Raw genomic sequence first — 19,534 nt, forward strand, 5'->3', positions numbered from 1 at the left:
TCCCCATTGGACAATAAAAAATTGTAAATAAAACCCACATAAAAATATGTATAGTCCACAAAACAAATTCCCACATTGGTTATGTCCCCAAATGTTTTTAAATTCATGGCCTTATCAGTCAGGAGGTTTGAGGGGGGGAAGGGGGAGGTTTATCTTTGCGTTGCTCAGTCTTTCAAAGTCATTTTTCTCTATAATATTATCATTGTATATACATATGTGTGTACATATACATATGTATATATGAAATAATGTTACAGACAAAGCAACTTTGAAAGTCTGATTGATACAATTTTATATTATATATGGAGAGAGAGAGAGAGAGAGAGAGAGAGAGAGAGAGAGAGAGAGAGAGAGAGAGAGAGAGAGAGAGAGACAAAGAGAAATAGAGACTGAGAGGTAGAGTCCTCCTCGTTGTGCTCACTTTACTCTGAAGCAGCTCTCAGGGAGGTCTTCCCAGTTTCCTCTGAAACTATTTCAACTTTTCTTATTGCACCATAATAATATTCTACTATATTCACATATCATAATTTTAAGCCATTCCCCAATTAGTGAGTACTCCCTTACTTTATAGTTTGGACTGCTATGAAAAACATATTTACTTTCAGCTATATTTTTGTCCATTATAGGTCTTTTCCCTTTCTTTGATCTCTTTAAGATTTAAGTATGTATTTGACAAAGTAGTAATAAAATTGGTTCCTCTTCCAAACATTTTTGTTTTCTCCTAAGTATTTTAAAACACATTAATCCTTTTTTGCATCCCTATCAATACCCATAAACACCCCCCACCCTCATCCAACCCTAAATAGAAGCCACCCTCTTTTGTAACATAGTAAAGTAAAACACACCAATGCCTTAGTGATGTCTGAAAATGGATGTTTGACTGGCACTTCCAGTTTGTCATCTCTCTGCCAAGAGATGAGACTGATATGCAAAGATGTGCACGTTGTTCTATTTTCTATTCATCTCACTGGATCAGTCAATACAAATCTTCTGAAGCTTCTCTGAATTCTTCATATTCATCTTTTATGATTCAATGAAATTCCATTACATTCACATATAATTTGTTTAGTCGTTCTAGAGTAGATGGTCACGTACTTTGCTACTAGTCCTTGTTATGTCAACAACTGTTGCTAAAAATATTCTTGTATATATGTTCTTGTGCTTTGATTTTTACTGCTTTGGGGGCACATGCAGGTAGGGTGCTGATGTTGGGTCAAATGACATGCCCAGTTTAGTGACATTTTGGTTTCAGTTTGAAGCTGTCTTCCAGAACGGTTGGATCATTTTATAACTACAGCACTAGTTCTTAAGTATGCCCATTTTCCTACAGCCCCTGCAACAATTGTCATTTTCATCTTTGCCAATCTGATCAATGTGGGGATGGGACACATCTGAGCTACTTTAACTTGTGTTTCTTTTACTTCAATGACTTGGTTCAGTGACATTTCTTCATATAGCTGATAGCTTTCATTTCTTTGTTTGAAAACTGTCTCTTCATATCCTTTGACCATTTCTTTGGGAGTGGCTCTTGTTCTTATACACAGTTCCCTAAATATCTTTGATGTCTAACCTTTGTCAGATATTCCTTATAGAGGTTTTTTCCTAATTATTTTTCTTCAAATTCTAAATCCATTCATTTTGTTTTGCAAATGTTTTTCCATTTTTGTGTAATGAAAAATGTACATTTTACCATCTTTGATCACCTTGCTTAGTTAAGGATTCTCCCACTAGTCATAGTTGTAAAAGGAATCTCCTCTGTCCTAATTTGGGGGGAGAGGAGGTAATGTGACCTTTTTTACTTAATTCATGGTATGAGATGTTTTCAACCCATTTACTCGTAAAGTACACTCTGGTTTCTCTGGAATTGTCAGTAGTTGTCACCCTTGTGCTAAATTGGATTGCTTTAAGGTCATTTTTCTGTTCCATTGTCAACCTTTCTATTTTCTAACCTGGTGAATATTTGGTTATAGTCTTGTACGTATAAGACATATATAAATGTCATACAACATTGCCAGGTTGAGATCTGGCAGTGCTGGGCTCCTTTCAGTTTTACTTTTTTTCATCATATTCCTTAAGATTTTTAACCCTTTGTCCTTCCAGATGAATTATGTTATTAGTCTAATTCTATAAAGTGGTAGTTTGATTTGTTATAGCACTAAATCTGTTCCCCATGCTTAGAATGTTCTCCCTCCTTACTTCTGCCTCTTTGGAATCCCTGGTTTCCTTCGAAGTCAGCTCATACACCACCTTCTACGTGTAGCCTTTTCTCTTTCCCCCAGATGCTTATGTTTTAATAGCTTCTAGCTGCACCAGGACTTTTGAGGTGTGTGTCTGTGTGTGTCTGTGTGTGTGTGTGTGTGTGTGTGTACTCACAATTATTTTAAATGAAATTTTTTCTCATCTTCTCCTGTTTTGTTACTAATATACAGAAAGGCTGGTGATATATCCTGCTACTTCACTGAAGTTATTCAATTAATTTTTTTATGGAATCTCAAAGATTTTCTACACAAACCATATCATCTACAAAAGGGGATCACTGTTAATTTACCTCTTCCATACTTTCCCTTAAATTTCTTTTTCTTGTTGTATTGCTATAACTACCATTTCTAGAATATTACATATGAATGGTGACAATGGACATCTCTGTTTTACTTATTACTGAAAAGACCTCCAGTGTTCTTTCATTTAAAATGTTAGTTCTTAGTTTTAGAGTCTGTCTACCATGGTACAGAAAGGGTTTTTTACTGCTGTACTTTAAAATTATTTTTCACACAAAAATGAGTACAGCCAAATAAGTCAAGGGCTTTTCTGCATCCACTGATAAAATTATGCCATTTTAATTATTTTTTACTGTTTCTCCTCTTCATTTTTTCCTGGTTGGGATATGAGGAACATATTTTGTTTCATAAAAGTTCAACAGGGTACCTTCATTCTCTATTTTTGCAATTAATTTATGTAACATTAAAGTTAACTGTTCTTTGAATATTTGACCAGATTCCCTTGTAAGTTTACCTGGTGCTGGAGTTTTTCTTTGGGAATTTATTAATGGCTAATTCTGTTTGCTCCTGAGAATATGCTGTTATCTATTTCTTGTTCTGTTAATTATGAAGGGTTTGTTTACAAATATTCCTACATTTCATTTACATTCCTCTTGATCTGTTGGGCTTCTTTTTCATATTTGGTTTTCCATTCTTTTTTTTTTAAATTAAATTGTTAATGGTCTATTTTATTATTTTCTTTAAAATTCAACTCCTAGTTTTATCAACTTTTATCAATTTTTTTTTTGTTTTGTTTTATTTTCTTTGATTTTTCAGACTCTATTTTTGTGTTCATCTGTTGCCTTTCTACTGTGAATTGGATGAACAATTCATTAGCGTTTAGAGCTATGCATTTCCTCCCTCAGGAATGTTTTGCCTGCATATCAAAAGTTTTGGAATATTGTCTAATTTTGATAAATTTATTTGTTGTTCCTATGATTTGCTTTTTGACCCAATTATTCTTTAGGGTTTTAATTAGTCTGTTAAAGTGTGATTTATTATTATGTTTTTGATTATGTTGTGGTCAGTTAATGATTATTTATTATTTCTGCTTTTCTGTAATTATTTTTAGTGCCCATTACATGATGAGTTTTTATAAAGCTGCTAATATAAAGCTAAGAAATATGTATATTCCTTAAAATTTCCTTTCAATAATTGCTGGCTTATCATGACAAACTTTCCTAAAATTCTCAACTCCTCAATTTTTTTTATGCTAGGTTACTCTACATTTGAAATGGACACATTAAAGTCTCTCAGCAACTACTGTTTTACTATTTCTCCCAGCAGTTTAATTAGCTTTCCTTTAAGTACAAAGATGGTATGTTGCCTTTAAACATAATGAAGTTTCCCCTGCTTTTATCTTCTTAACCATATCTATTTTTACTCCTGCCTTGGTTGAAAAGATTGTCACCTCTGCTTTTCAAAATATACCTGAAGAATTCTACTCCACTCTTCATTCTTGCTGTCAATGTTTTAAACATGTTTCTTGCAAACATATTGTTGAATTCTGCTCATCTCTTCTCTTATTCTTCTCCATTTTATAGCTGTTTATTCTATTTGGTTATGATTTTGGGGGGTGACTTCCCTCCTCTTGAAGGGACTTTGATTTTTGTCTTTTACCCTCAGTCACTAGCACCAGGCTCAGCACATAGTACACAGTAAATGCTTGGCGATCGTATTCAATTATAAAACCTTCTTTGTTCTCCCAGGGAGAGTGGGGAACAACCATTTGTGGGCAGGCATTGGGGGGAAATTTTAGGGAGAATGAGATCGGCAAGAAAAATCTAGAATTTGTCCGATCTTCCTCCTCTACATTCTCTTCACTCACCCCAGACCACCGGATTTTGCTTTTCTTTCTCCTTTTAATCTCACCACTTTCTAATCAGCCCTTTGAAATTTTATGTTTGCTCTGCTTGTGATTTCCATCTCCAATTCTACTGTTTTCTTTAATAATCACCTCCACCTTTCCTTCTCCTGGTCCCTAGTTCCTTGTTCATGTTACTGTTTTTCTAGAGTCTACTTTTTTAATGTCTGTACTTTATTCTACTTCTATGTCTTCTGATGTATCCCAGTTATAAAAAATAATAAATTATTCAGCCATCTTCCTTGTTTTTCCCCTAATGGATTCCTTTTCTTTTCTTTCTTAAAACAAGCCAGAATATCACCCTATCTAGGATCTGACCTTTCCCATCTCTGACCAGTTACCAAGCCCTCCCTATTCACATCTGTCCTGACTTCTCTGACCATCCTACCACCCTTAGCCCTCAGTATCTCTCTGGACCATTGTAATACACATATCCAGGCTCTGAGTTTGTTTGTTTCCTTCGTTCTCTTGGCCCCTCTGTTAACATTTCGATGATTTTATTCAGATAAGATTTCCTTAATAGGAATAATTGGAAGTGGTCTATTGAGAACATGTCCATAAAGCACACTGGCTGCCTTAAGGCACTATGTAATTCCAACTATCGTTATTATTCAAGCATTTATGTGACCAACATTGTGCTAGGTTCTAGGGATATGAAAATTAATCAATCCTTTCCCTCAAGGAGCATAAGCTCCTTTTCTGTCTCCATTGAGACAGAAGAGTATTCAGAATAAGCACAAATATAATATAGTTTTGGGAGCAGCGGCACTAATAATTGGGAAGACCAGGAAAGGCTCAACATAGAATGTGGCACTGAAGCTGAGTCTGCACAAAAGGAAGGGACTCTGAGGTAAGTGCATTACAAGCATGATTGCCAGTGAGTGCCAAAGTAATGAGAAACAAAGTGGAGTGTTGTGTCTAAAGGACAGCAAAGAGACCAGTCTGGCTGGACCACAGGATTTGAATCAGAAAATGCCTGTTCAGTGGCTGTCTCCCCTGTCTGAAATGCTTTTCTTTACCTCCACCTCCTGGATTTCCTGTCTTCCTTCAGATCTCACATTCTGTCAGAGACCTGACCCAGTGCCCCTTAGGCTTTTTAGGTCTTGTATACATGTAGCTGTTTGCATGATGTCTCCCCCTTTGGAGAGTGCAGGCTCTTTGAGGATACAGATCATGTTTTTGCCTCTCTTTGTATCCCCAGCACTTAGCCCAGTGCCTGGCACAGAGTAAGTGCTCAATGAATGCCTATTGACATGACCATAGAATGTGGAGAGAACAATATGTGAAGTGGGAAAGGTCATTTGGAGCCAGGCTGTAAAGAGTTGTAAAAGACCAGAAGAGGGCAGACTGTGCTAGAGGCAAGAGGAAGCCATTTTGGTATGGCCTGTGTTACTGTGTCGTGGCTTTCCAGAGGTTCCTCACCTTTGCTGCTAACATGGATAACCATGCCTAGGGTATTCCATGAGTCCTAGCTGACAGGGATACTACCCACCTCCTCTGGGTATGGAAAATGAAGAAAGAAAGACTACAGAGCCATTCATCAGGGCAGCATAAAATCTTAGGTTCTAATCGGGGACTGGTGGAGGAATATGCTATTTAAGGGGGTGCGAAAATGAATCAGCAGGTACAGATACAGGAAGAAAATCAACATGGTGTAGGGGAAAGATTGTTGGCTTTGAAGTAAGGATCCCTGGATGTGCAGTCCACATCAGACTCTCAGTAACTACTGGCTCAAAAGGCAAGTAACCCTCTCAGTTTCCTGGTCTCTAAAATGGGACAACTATTACTTGGAATTATTGGGAATTGGGTGGAAAGCATTCTGAAAACCTTAAAGGCATCATTTAAATTCAAGTTGTAATTATTAGCCATAAGAGTAGGGCATTTAGGAAAAAAGGAAGGCACAAAGTAATCAGAGGGAAAGGAAGATCAGCTGCATCAAATCCTACATAGAAGAGAGACCAGACTGCAGAATGATGGGCAGTGAGAGTACCTGTGTGCCTATTTATAAGTCACTTAAACCCAAGTCACCCTTTTCTCCATCTACAAAAGGGATCATACCCAAGATAACTCCAAAGGACTCATGATGGAAAATGCCATCCCCATCCAGAAAAAGAACTCCGGAGCCTGAATGAAGACAGAAGCATATTGTTTGCCTTTTCTTTTTGTTTCTTCTTTCTAATGCTTTCTCCCATTGGTTCTAATTCTTCTTTACAACATGACTCGTGAAAATAGGTTCAATATGAATGTATATGTAGAGCCTATATCAAATGACATGCCATCTTGGGGTGGGGGAGGGGAGAGATGGGGAGAAACTTTAGAACTCAATATCTCATGGAAGTGAATGTTGAAAACTAAAAATAAATAAAAATTTAAAATAGCTTCTAAAAGGGATCATAATGCCTCCCATCATTTCTTCATAGGATTTTTGTGAGGCTCAACTAAAATATGTTAATGTTGTTGTAAAATTTCAAGTGCTTTGTAAATGCCAGTTTTTATTATTGGAAATCAGAAGAATTCTTAAGAGGTCTGACAATGAAAAAGAGACATGGGTTAGTGAATGGATGGTTAGAGGTTTTTTTGGTTTTGGGAAATTGGGAGACCTGAACATAAAGCTCAGAAAGAGCCAATGGGAGAAGTTTGAAATGCAAAGCAAAACAGGGATGACTGCCAAAGTAATGCCCTGGACTAAAAATGGAACTGGTGGCATCAAGGCACAGGCAAAGAAATCAGCCTTTGGAAAGAAGAGGGAGGAGGCTACACTTGTCACGGTAACAGGAAAGAGAAAGTATTCAGAATTCTGGGCATTTGTGACGAATGGAGTAAATACAGGAAGTTCCTTCCATATTTCTACAACTTTCTCAGTTATTTAAGAATGTACAACAGTGTCTGCTATAAAGTGTGAGACAGGACAAGGAAAGTGGCTTGGGACTTCAGGAGAGTGCAAAAAGTTTAGAGTGGCCACAGAGGGAAACTAGGCATGGATCCACTTCATCTACAGGGTTCTGCTTTAGTTTGACTTATCTAGTTTTCAATAGTGTTACTGTCTGAAACCCTTCTCACTTCCATCATATTCATAAGGACTTAACTTTACAAGGCTTCTCTCCAGTATGCATCTTGTGGTGTTGAGTAAGTACTTTCTCTTTGTGGCAGGCTTTCTCACACATGCTATGTTCTGAAGGTTTCTCTCCAGCATGAATTTTCTGGTGTCGAGTAAGCTGTGAGCTCCAGCAGAAGGCCTTCCCACAGTCATTACATTCATAAGGTTTCTCTCCAGTATGAATTACCTTGTGCTGAGTAAGTTGCGAGCTCCTGCGGAAGGTTTTCCCACATACCTTACATTCGTACGGTTTCTCTCCAGTATGAATTCTCTGGTGTTGTATTAGTCCAGTGCTTCTGTGGAAGGCCTTCCCACAGTCACTACATTCAAAAGGTTTCCATCCAGTATGAATTCTTTGATGTTGTGTAAGCCCTGTGCTTCTGTGGAAGGCCTTCCCACACTGATTACACTCAAAAGGCTTCTCTCCTGTATGAATTACTTTATGCCGATTAAGTTGTGAAATCTGGTGGAAAGCCTTCCCACACTCACTGCATTCATATGGTTTCTCTCCAGTGTGAATTATCTGATGTTGTGTAAGTTGTGACCTGCGGCAGAAGGCTTTCCCACATTCACTACATTCATGAAGTTTCTCTCCAGTGTGAATTCTCTGGTGTTGATTAAGCTGTGAGCTCCGGCAGAAGGTCTTCCTACACTCATTGCATTCATAAGGTTTCTCTCCTGTATGAATTTTCTGGTGTTGTGTGAGTCCTGTGCTCCGGTGGAAGGCCTTCCCACATTCTTTACATTCATAAGGCTTCTCTCCAGTGTGAATTCTCTGATGTACGGTAAGTTGTGTCCTCTGACGAAAAGCCTTCCCACATTCATTACATTCAAAAGGTTTCTCTCCATTGTGTATTCTCTGATGCTGAATAAGCCGTGAACACCAATGGAAGGCCTTCCCACAGTCATTACATTCATATAGTTTCTCTCCAGCATGAAGTCTCTGATGTACAATAAGTTGTGAACTCCGGCTGAAGGTCTTCCCACATTCAGCGCATTCAAAGGGATTCTCTCCTCTATGAACTGCTCGATGCTGAGTAAATTCTGGGAACTGGCAGAAAGTTTTCCCACATACATGACATTCATAATATTTTTCTCCACTATGAATCCTCTGACATTCAGTAAGTCTTCTGCTCGAGTGGAAGGACCTTTCACATTTATTATATCCGTAGGGTTTTTCTCCAGTATATATTCGCTGGTGTTTAGTACAAAGAGAACTCCATTGGAAGCTCTTGCCACATTTATTACATTCACAAGGTTTCTTCGCAATGTGAACTTGTTGATACTTAGTAAAGTCTGAATTATAACTGATGAGTTTCCCACATTTATTAGCTTTAGAAAATACCTTCTTTGAGCTGATTCGATGATGTTTTCTTAGATCTAGTCTCAAATGTTTCTCTTTATTGTGCTCCTGCCTCTGTAACCTGGCTTTACATTCCCAGGTTTCCATGTGTGGAATTGACTCTTCTGGGTCAGACCCACGCTTCCAACCTGAAAGAAAAAGTTTTAAAAATATAAACATCCCATCTCCCCATTGAGTGCAATTCTACCTTGTCTCCTCCCTTAGGAAGAACAATTGTCAGACTTTACAGGAAGGACAAATCACAAGGAAACATTATTATTATTAATAGTGTTATGGCAGTCAGGACCACATTATGTACAGACACCACCTTGTACTTGTACTTGTAGATGCTTGGATGCTGACAGGAAGCTTTCACTCCAAACTCACTAGACCTTCAGTGTTCACATTTCTCCAAAAGAGGAAACTGAAGCTTGCTTTGATTCAGTGACTCGTTCAAGGTGATATTGATGTGTCAAAGCTAGAGGGGGAATCAAGTCTTTGACTCTGATTTATGGTGCTTTTTCCACTATCCCCCAGAGTCCTCTAGAAACAGGCCCTTTTAAAGGACTGAACCAGAATAAATGGATGCAAAGTACATGGAGGACACTATCAGCTCACCCTAAAAAATGAAGATTATGACCAGAGAAATCAAATGGGTCATTTCATAGAATGTTAGGGATATAAAAGACCTCGGAACTCACCTGGTCTAACTCCCTCCTTTCAGAGATGAAGTCACAGAAGATTACTAGGGGGAATGAACTCTTCACTTCTGAACTCCCAGGGCTTACAGAAACAGAAATATAGAACCACAGAATTGGACAGAATCTCAGAAGCCACTGAGTCCAACTCCTTGCCAAAAAGGAAGATCTTCCTGACAATTCACCAAACAAGCAGCTACCAAGCCCGGAATAGACACTCCCTGAAACCAGACTAAAGGCAACCTCTCACAAGCCTAAATGTGCATCTCTACAGTGTCTAGTCACTGGTCCGCACTCTGCTCTCTGGTGTCACACTCAACAAATACCTCCCTTGCAATATGGAGCCCAGCCACCTTGGCTCCTGAGTCATCTCCTCTCCACAGTTAAATGTCCCTAGTTTCTTCAGCTCAGTGATTTTCACTATACTGCTTGCCATCCTTTGAACCCTCTCCAATTTAGCAACATCCTTCCTAAATTACAGGGCAAAATACAGAGAAATCATCACCTCCTTACTCCTGGGAAATTTGTTCTTCCAACCTCCTTTGTGCCTGGCCCTGACACAAAGCCCCAGTTCAGGAATTAAACCTAGAAAGGTGAAAAAAATCAAAGAAAACCCCAACCAGTATAAAAAATTATTATAAATAAAACTCTATAACAAATATAGTTAGAGACTCAATTTTTAAAAAATGAATTTTCTACAAGTATTACATTGGGAAGTGTTCACTTTTGGGTATCATGCACCTCTTTGACAATTGAGTGAAACATATAGATCCTTCCTCAAATAATGTTTTTAAATACATAAGATCACAAAGGAAATTAAGCATGTTGAGACAGTGGTCAACATATTAAAAACACACACACACACACACACACATGTTCCTGAATCCCAGATTAAAAATCCCTGGATAACCTGAATACTTAGAAAAATGAAGCAGGAGGGTGAAGATTAAGACTCCTGAGGACAGAAATATGGAGAGATAAATTATCTCAGAAAAGAAAGTGATCAACCTAATCCAATATAAAAACTAGAACAAACCAATCAGAAACCACATAGCAGGAAGAAATATTAGAATAAAATTAAAAAATTATAAAAATAGGATATATGAGTTAAAAAATGATTGGCCTGGGAAACAGGTCAGAAAGATAATTTAAGAAGCATTAGAATTCCTGAAATCACGATCAATCAAAAAAGCCTGAACACTATATTTCAAGAAATCATAAATGAAAACTGCCCAGATCTATTAGAACCAGATGAGGGAAAAGTGAAAATGGAAAGAACCCACCTATCACATTCTGACAGCTCCACAAGCAAAAGACCCTCCATAAAGCAAGCTTCCAGAAAGAAGCAGTTCCAGTTCCAAGGGTCCACCTCACATAAGACTAGGCAGCATCCACTATAACAAAAAGGAGAGCAGGAAATACAATATTCCAGAAGCAAGAGACAGGTTATGACCAAGAATAATTTATCCTTCAAAGCTGAGTATAATCCTATAGAAAAAAAATACAGCTTTGATGGAATAAAGGATTTTCAAGCATTTCTGATGAGGAGCCCAGAGCTGAGGGGCAGTCAAGAGAAAGTTGGGGTTTTGGTGAGGAGCAAATGAAAAGAATATTTGGAAGAGTGCTTAGCACTGTGCCTGGCACATGGAAGCAAATGTATTTGAGGTACCATATAATGCTGTAGTGCTAATACTCTAATCAGGGCAGAACAAATGTCTTTCAAATAAGACAAAGAAAGCCCCTAGGGATAGACCGGTTCTGTTCTAAGGGTTTTAAAGTGGGAAAAAGAAAGCAGGGCCAAAGGAATGTCATAGCGTAAAAAGGAAGAGGAAGGGGTTGTGGGTGATGACAAAGTCAACGCACTGCCGCAGAAGGAAGGTGCAGGTCGTGAGAACTGAGGAGACTGGTGTCTGTGTAGAGCAGGGGCTTGAAAACTATGAGCCAAGAACTGAACTTTTTGAAAACAAAAGGAGAGTGAACTGCCACCAGGATTTGGGTACAATTTTACATGTGAATGGAGTGAATCTGGAAGGACTTGAGGCTGCTGAGGAACGGCAGAAAGGGGTGGGTCAGGAGAAGTCTACTTCCCCTCCAGGGACCATGACTGATGGGGAGGAAAGAAATTGCATCCAGTATTGAAGAAGGTGCTCAGGGTGCTGTATCTTCTGTGGGCAGAGGTGGAAGGAGAAGGGCAGTTTAGGATTAGTCTGGGGGCTTCAGAGGGCAGATGGCAGGGGAGAGTGAGGGACAGGGAAAGGAGCAGGGATGGTCATAGTGATCATCAATAATAATAGCTAGCCTTTATATAGTACCTTGAGGTTTACAAGATGCTTTACATATATGGTGTTCACATCTCATTTGATCCTCACAACAACCCTGAGAGATAGGTGCTATTATTATACCCATTTTACAGATGTGGAAACTGAAGTTGAGAATTGTTAAATAATTAATAACTAGTGAGGACCCAAAGTAGGACTCAACCTCAGGTATTCGCTAGAGGTGAAGGAGAGGGAAGTGGGGAATGAGCAGAAAGAGATTTTTCATCTACAGAGCCTGACTCTGAATTCCTGGAATTCTGAAAAAAATCTCAGAATTCCAGAGTTTGGGATGTAGAAGGAGAGATGGCCAGGCACAGACTGACATGAATCATAGTTCTGAGGAAAGCAGCTCAAAGGGGTCAGAGGAAGAATGGATCAAAATTCCACAGGAGAAGTCAGTCCAGGATGGATGGGAAACCTTTAACAATGAATTCTGAGGTCATAAAATCAAAGACAATTTTGATTACTTCCAACATCCATGTTTGCATGAGTAAAATCAGGGAAAATAAAATTAAGGATATAAATAGACCCCCTCCCCCATCCTTTCCCCCAAGAAGCATGTGGCCAAAAAGCATGAGGAATTTTCCAAAGAATTGCAAACTGTACTTGACTAGAGGCTTTAAATCACTAATAAGAGAAATGAAAGCTAAAACAACTCTGAGTTTTTACCTGCCATTCTGCAAACCAATCAAGATGGTCAAAGACAGAACAGTCACTGTTGGAGGGTTTGTGGGAAGACAGGAACCGGAAGGGATGCACTGCCAATAAAGCTGTGAACTAGCTTCTTTTGTTTTGGATTTTAATTTCAAATTATGCCAGAAAAATGACAGATCATGGATACCCAAAGACCCAGCAATCTCCCTCCCTCCCCAGCAAGTCACGTGGAAACAAAGGTCTACAGAGACCAGAACATTCATAGCTACAATCTCTGTGGCAGCAAAGAACTGAAAACAAGTGGGTGCCTGCTCATCCACTGGAGAAGGGCTGAAAGAACCATGGTAAATAAATAGAGTGGAAAATTACAGTGCTGTTAGAAATGAGGAAAAGAAGGAATTTAAGAGAAGCAGGGGATGATCTTCATGAACTGATGCAGACTGAAACAAGCAGAACCAAGAGAATAAGGAGCACTCCAACAGAGTAAATGAAAAGAAGTCCATCTTCTCCCTCACAGGGCAGAGGAAGACAATGAGGTTCAGTGTAGATACTGCTATGTACAGCTAGGATAATGGTTATTTGGGCTTGTTTCCTTGGTCACAAAGGAAGGTTCAGATCTGGAGTGCAGGATGTAGAAGTGACTGTGATGGAACGACAGAAAGCATGTATCAAATTTCCTGTTTAAGGAACGAAATTCTTTAAATGCCCCAAAGGAAAGTGATTCCAACAAGAGGGAACACTGGGATGTCTGGAGAAAGCACGAGCTGCACGAGCACCCTCCATGTTGATAATGAAGGCTGATGCAAAGCCAGAGAACCTGGGATGAAGGTACAGATGTGGCATGGTCCTGTGAGGGCAGTGTCAGGGCTTGCTTGATTCTTAGTTGTCTTGAGAGAAAGAAGGGGTCAGAGGGGATAGGACAACAGGGAGAAGGCAGATCACCTCAAATATGATTTTCCTTCTATTTTTAGAAATGTGCTCTCTACCAAGGAGAATGATCCTTGGGCTGGACCAGAGAGAACAAAAATGACTTCCAGGTAACTGATCCCAAAGATAAGCACAGGGGCAGGTAGTCAGAAAGAGCTTAAGCTATCCTTGAGGAATTCATCACCTGGTCCCGAAAAATGACATCTTCGATCCTAGAAGAAATGGAGGATGGTACTGCTGGGCCACTGTCAGTAACATCTGAAAGACTGTGGACAGAACCACAGGACTAGAGAATGACAAATTCTGTTCAGATTTCCGAAAGGGGAAGAAAACAACCTGTGATCTACAGGCTGCTGAGCTTAGATTTCAATTTCTTGGACAATTCTGTGACTACAAAAAAATGTAAAGACTGTGAGAAGAAAAAGGACTGCTTGTTAACAAGGGAAGAGGAATTCCAAAAGGCACAATGGCAAGAGGAAGTCAGAAGGAAAGCGACCTAGGAATGGTAGGGCTGACGGGGATGGAGACAAAGGCCAATCAGGAGAGGTCAAAAGTCAAGGGAGCTTTCACTTAGGCAGCCCCAGACTCCAAACAATCTCTAAAGGGAAGGTTAGCTGGGCATAGGACATGAGATGGCCATTCCCTCCTTGGCCAGTGAGAGGAGCTCCACCCCAGGCCTCAGTTAAGAGGCTGATCTCACTTGAAGGGGAGGGGCAGGGGCTCAGGTTTGGGACCCGACTGATCTAGTGTCTGGGCAGTCTCTGGTTATGAGGCAGCAGACTGACTCCCAGGGAAAGCTCTGTCCATGGTGCCAGTGCAGATGCTGACTGAATCATCACCCTGTTAGGAGGATAATGGAGGGGGCCTGATCTCAAGTCTTAATGTGGGCCAGAAAGTCTGATGACAAAAGGTGAGCAGTGGGGATCAGATGGCAAGAGGGCATGACTGGGGCACTCTGCCCTCCTTCACACTGCCTATGGGCCTGCCTACGGGCTTCCCCACGCTGGAATGCTCGAGGGAGCCACATCATGCATGAGGTTTCTCCTGACCTTCCCACTTCTTAATGCCCTCTCCCCACCTGAGATGCCTCTGCATGTTTAACAGCTACTGTGTCCCAATCCCTGCCCTCTACCAGGAGGGCAAAGACTGCTTTGTTTTGATGCCTAGTTCAGTGCCAGACACTTGGTAGGTACTTAGTGTTTGTTGAATTAAATCTGTCCTCTACAGACACACATCTTCCACTGAGGGCAGAAGGGAATGTGAGTGGAGAGATGTCTGGGCATTGATGTGTTGAGGGGAAGATGATCCTTGGTGAAGCCTGCAGTCTCCGCCCCTTCCAGGGCCTGAGGGGCTTTGACAGAGATCTCTCTGCCAGCATTTGTAAAGTACATCCCCAGGACCAAATATTTCACATTGCCTCGTCTCCCTCATTTCTTGTACTCACCTCGAGGGCTACTCCCTGAATTTTCTCTCTCTGGCATCCAAGGTCCTTCCCCTTGGTCCACTTGGCCCTGAACACCTGGCCTGGACACTGCCAGTCCTGATCATTGGAAATGAGAAAGTACTAGGGACAATGAACCTACTCACAATGGTGCGTCTCTTCAGGGAAAAGTGGACATGCTATGTGTGGAGGATTCTTTGAAGTGCTTCTACCAAGCCTGATGGGGACAGGGAAATGTGACTTTGGGCTCAGAAAGATGAGGAGCTGACGTGATCCTTTCTCTGCTAGGATGGGGCTCTTGCCTGTCTTCACCTATCTTCCCTGGGATGTCAGGGGCAGGCAGGGTCATCAAGGTGCCAGGTATACCAGCCAGGCTCTTTTACCCAGGGACAGGCAGAGAGAAGCTACGTCCCCTGGCCATCTCCTCTAAGTAACAGCGCTACCACAGCCCTGAGACACCAGGAAGGAAACCAAGACTCTCCCCTGGCGGCCTATGAGTGGAAGGAGAAAGCTGTCTTTACCAAGGCAGACCAGGTTCCTGTAGTTCTCCAGCATCACGTCCTTGTACAACTCCTTCTGAGAAGGGGCCAAGCATTCCCACTGTTCCCAGGTGAAGTCCACCGCCACGTCCTGGAAGGTCACCGCCTCCTAGAACACCACAGACACTGGGGTTAGCCCTGGGCATTTAGGGTTAGGGTTGTGTGCCCCTGGGGTGGGGGGGGAAGGAAGGGTGTGCCCGGCTCTGGGGGGCGCTCCCGGTCTGCCGGGGCTGTTCTAAGGCTCATCTTCCCAATCCCAAGCCCCGCGGCCCATCCAGGCTTCCTGGGCTCAAGTCCGGCCCCAGCCACTTCCTAGCAGGGTGACCCTGGGTAAGTCACTTCACCCTCGTGGCCTCGGTTCCCCCATTGGTAAAGTGACCCAAGGAAGGACTGGACACTGGGGGGGATTGCCTTGGGGCGCTGCTGCTGAGGAGGGGGATCTAGGGGGCACCGTGGGGGAAGGGAGGACCTGGCTCGGCCGCCTAGACACCCCTGCAGCCCAAAGGAGCCTCCTAGACCGGCTCAGGGCAGAGGCAAGCCGGACCCACCCCCGGCTCCTAAGCCCCGCCCCAACCCGTATGACCCCGCCCCCCGGCCCTCGGCCCCGCCCCGAGCACGGGCCCTCGGGCCCACGTGACCCGGTCCCCGGCCCGCCAGCCCCGCCCCCTGGGTCCGCGCTCACCGGCCTGGGCCCGGGGGCCATGCCAGCCCCGCGCATCCCCCTCACAAGCTCCCGCAGCGCCTCTGACCCGAGTTAGCCCTGGACGGCCTGGGGCGGGACCGCAACTCTGCGCGGATTGGTTCTTCCTGCGCCCCGCCCCCCGGAGCCGACCTATGAGAGCATCCGTTAGTGAAAGGGGTGGTGCGCGTTTCAAAGTGCGCATGCGCGGCTCTCTCTGGGCCAGCAGCTCTTCAGCCAGGGACCTGGCTTCGGAGTGAGTGGACCCTGGGGTGCAGGCGCAACAGGGCGAAGCCGCACCGGAAATGACCCCTTCCACTCCCCCACCTAGAAACGTCGCACGACCTTCTGGGAAACGGAGTCCACCGAACCTGGGACCGGCCCGTTTCTCCTGGAGCGCAAGCGCGGGAGTGACATACGCACGAAGACCTGCCCCGTCCTTAACGGGGCACCCGCGTGGCCTGTTGGGAAATGGAGTCCCTAAGACTCTGCAGCCCCCGCGGGCTTCCGAGTCTCCGCCCTCTGGAGCCTCCGCCCCCTCCCCCCGGCCCCCACCACCCCCTCCCAGTCGTCTCCCTCGTCTCCCTATCAGTTCTCGTTCCAAGCCTTCCAGTGACGTTACCTCTCCCCTCCCCCACCCCCTACGTGCTCTCCCGGACCAGGACCGGCCTCGCGAAGCCCCTGGGGGTAGACGCTCCATCTCCCGACGCCGGGCATTTGTACTGGCTGCCCCCGGGCAGAGAGGCTCTGCCTCCCGTTCCACCCCCCCCCCCCCCTCCCGCGGACCTTTCCTGGACCGAGCCGAGGGGGGCCTCCGGGAGATCTAGGGAGGGGCTTTACCTGGGAAAGATGGGGGAGGGGCAAGGGAGAGGGGAGGGGGGCGAGGAGACCCTCCTATGGGAGTACAGGGGACCCAGCCAGATATGGGACAGAACCGGTGCCACGTGGGAGGAGGGCCAGCCCCCAGGACGGTGCCCAGCCTTGGGTGCTGGATGCTGGATGCCCTTTGGCTTCAGGCCTCTCATCTCCGGCCCCCTACCGCGGCACATTCTCGTGCCAGGGACCGGACTCCTGTGATCCTCATCCAGAGTGTCCACACTGACTACCACCGGCTTCCTCCCTCCCCAAAGTTTCCCTTCGGGTCGGACTCCGCTCCTTCCATCCCGTAGCCTGACCTGCCCCTGAGGACAGGACCTCCGTGGCCGCCCTGCCCCTGGGAGGTCTTCCACCGAGTGGAAATCCACGTGGCTGTGCCCCGCACGTCCTCTTCCGTCCTCAGTGACCGATGCCTGACACACCTGTCCTCCTGTCGGGGCCGCCTGAGCTGGGCGCTCATCGCTGGGGGGCAGCCCTGCCTTGCCTCCCTTGTCCGACCCGCGGTCCCAGGGGCTCTCCACCTCTGGGAACACCCTCTCAGACTGTGGACGGTGGCTTCCCCCTTCTTCCCTCCTCCCCCTGTTCTCCCTCTCTCCTCCTTCACTCCTGTCTCCCATGCTGAGGTGGGCTCCCTCTTTCCCCAGGCGGACCGCTGTCGTCTGCTCTGCCAGTCCCACTCTTTCACTTATTGTCAGTCTGTCCTTTTCCTGTCGCCACAAACACGCCATGTCGTGCACTGGACCCTTCGCCCCTGTCCTCCTCCTTCCCCTGGTCCTCTTTGTGGCTCACCTACAAGGCCCGTCTCTGCCTCTGCTTAGTATGGCACCTGGCACGTCGTGGGCGCTTAGTAGATGTTCACTGACCGACTGAACGAGGATGGAGTCTAAGAAAGGCAGCGAGCGCCATGGCTTCCCAGCTTGTGTGGGTGCCAAGGAGAATGAACCAGAGACCCTGACCCAAAGAGGCATCGCTAAGACGGGGCAGAATGGGTCAGACCTTTAGATTCTGGCTTCGGAAGGACAGTCTAAACAAAGAGCCCAAGGGGGCGGAAGACAGCGCTGGAAGTAAAAGAGAAGTCCATGATGCATCCAGATGGAGATGCCAGGAGGCGGCTGGATGCGGGAAATGGGAGCGAGGAGACATTCGACCTGGAAGAGAAGCTCTGGGAACCACTGGGGAGAACTGCATCCGTGGGAACCGCCGAGAGTCGCTGTCCAGTGGTTTCAGTCACCTCTGGCTCTGTGATCAAATTAGGAATTTTCTGGGCAAAGCCCCTGAAGTGGTTTGCCCTTTCCTTCTCCAGGTCTTTTAGTTTTCCCCAATCTCTCACCCCTTTATTTAAAAAAAAATCTTTAACAAAGTCTTGAGTTCCAAATTCTAGTCTTCCTTTTCTTCCCTCCGCCCTCCCTGAAATGGTCATCAATCAGATATGGGTTATTATACATGTGCGATTATGTAAAATATTTTCATATTAGTCATTATGTACAAGAAGACTTGAATAAAAGAAAGTGAAAAATAGCCGCTTCCGTCTGTGTGTTCCATCACGAGTCCTTCGGGATTGTCTTGGATCGTTGGATTGCGGTTACTGTGTACAGTGTTCTCCTGGTTCTCTTCTCTTCACTATGTATCAGTTCATGAAAGTCTTTCCAGGTTTTTCTGATATCATTTCTTATAGTACAATAATATTCCATTTCAATCATATACCGCCACTTGTTTAGCCATTCCCCAATGGATGGGAATCCCTTTGATTCCCAATTCTTAGCGACCACAAAAAGAGCAGCTATAAATAATTTAAATCAAATTAATCCGTAGTTTGTTTTTTTCCTTAAAAACAGCTTCTAGTTTTATTAATATATTATTATCAATGGTTTTCTTATTTTCAGTTTTATTCATCTCCAGTCCTTTCAGGATTTCCAATTTGGTGTTTAATTGGGGATTTTTAATTTGTTCTTTTTCTAGTTTTTTGGAGTTGTATGCCCAATTAATTGATCTGCTTTTTCCCTATTTTATTGCTGTAAGCAATTAGAGATATAAATTTTCCCTTAAGTACCATTGTGGCTGCATCCCATCAATTTTGGTGTGCTGTCTCATTGTTGTCATTTCCTTAAGATCATTTTACAGTTGAGGAAACTGAGGTAAACAGGGTTAAGTGACTTGTCTCCAACTAACAAACTATCCAAGGCTGCATTTGAACTCTGGTCCTCCTGACTCTGAGGCTGAGATTGATGAGATTATCAAACAAAATAGTATAAAGAGAGATAAGAAGGGGGCCATAAAAATCTAATCGGCATGTTTTGCGTGAGGAAGAGAAGACTCATTGTCTTGGCTTGGAATGGTCTCGCCCAAGAGGTAGCAGGTTTCCTTCTCCTTGGAGGCTTTGAAGCACAGACTCAGTGGCCATTTATTGGGCAAGCTATAAGCAAGAGGTTCCTTTTATGTGTGGTTAGGACTAGGAAGTTACTATAACCTCTTAGCAGAAGTCAATATGACCCTGTTTCCTAGTTTGTAATGGATAATAAGTGACCTACATACCTCACTAGGGCCTTTTGTTCATATAAAAGA

General features: G+C 43.7%; 1 protein-coding gene across 2 annotated transcripts; it reads right to left on the reverse strand.

The window, feature by feature from the left end:
* Positions 1 to 3,182: 3,182 nt before the first annotated feature.
* On the reverse strand, positions 3,183 to 16,339 carry LOC140502748 (uncharacterized). Of its 2 annotated transcripts, none has more exons than XM_072606719.1 (3): positions 16,100 to 16,339; positions 15,400 to 15,526; positions 3,183 to 8,989 (listed from the first exon to the last, which is right to left on the reverse strand). In XM_072606719.1, the coding sequence occupies exons 1-3, from the start codon at positions 16,133 to 16,135 to the stop codon at positions 7,473 to 7,475; spliced, it is 1,680 nt and encodes a 559-aa protein (XP_072462820.1). In that variant the 5' UTR covers positions 16,136 to 16,339; the 3' UTR covers positions 3,183 to 7,472. The 2 variants fall into 2 exon arrangements, with proteins under 2 accessions (XP_072462820.1, XP_072462821.1); XM_072606720.1 differs by lacking the exon at positions 16,100 to 16,339 and adding an exon at positions 10,044 to 10,123 and having other exon boundaries at positions 15,400 to 15,479.
* Between the last annotated feature and the right edge of the window lie 3,195 nt (positions 16,340 to 19,534).

Source organism: Notamacropus eugenii, chromosome 4 (assembly GCF_028372415.1).
Source record: "Notamacropus eugenii isolate mMacEug1 chromosome 4, mMacEug1.pri_v2, whole genome shotgun sequence".
Taxonomy (NCBI): Eukaryota; Metazoa; Chordata; class Mammalia; order Diprotodontia; family Macropodidae; genus Notamacropus; species Notamacropus eugenii.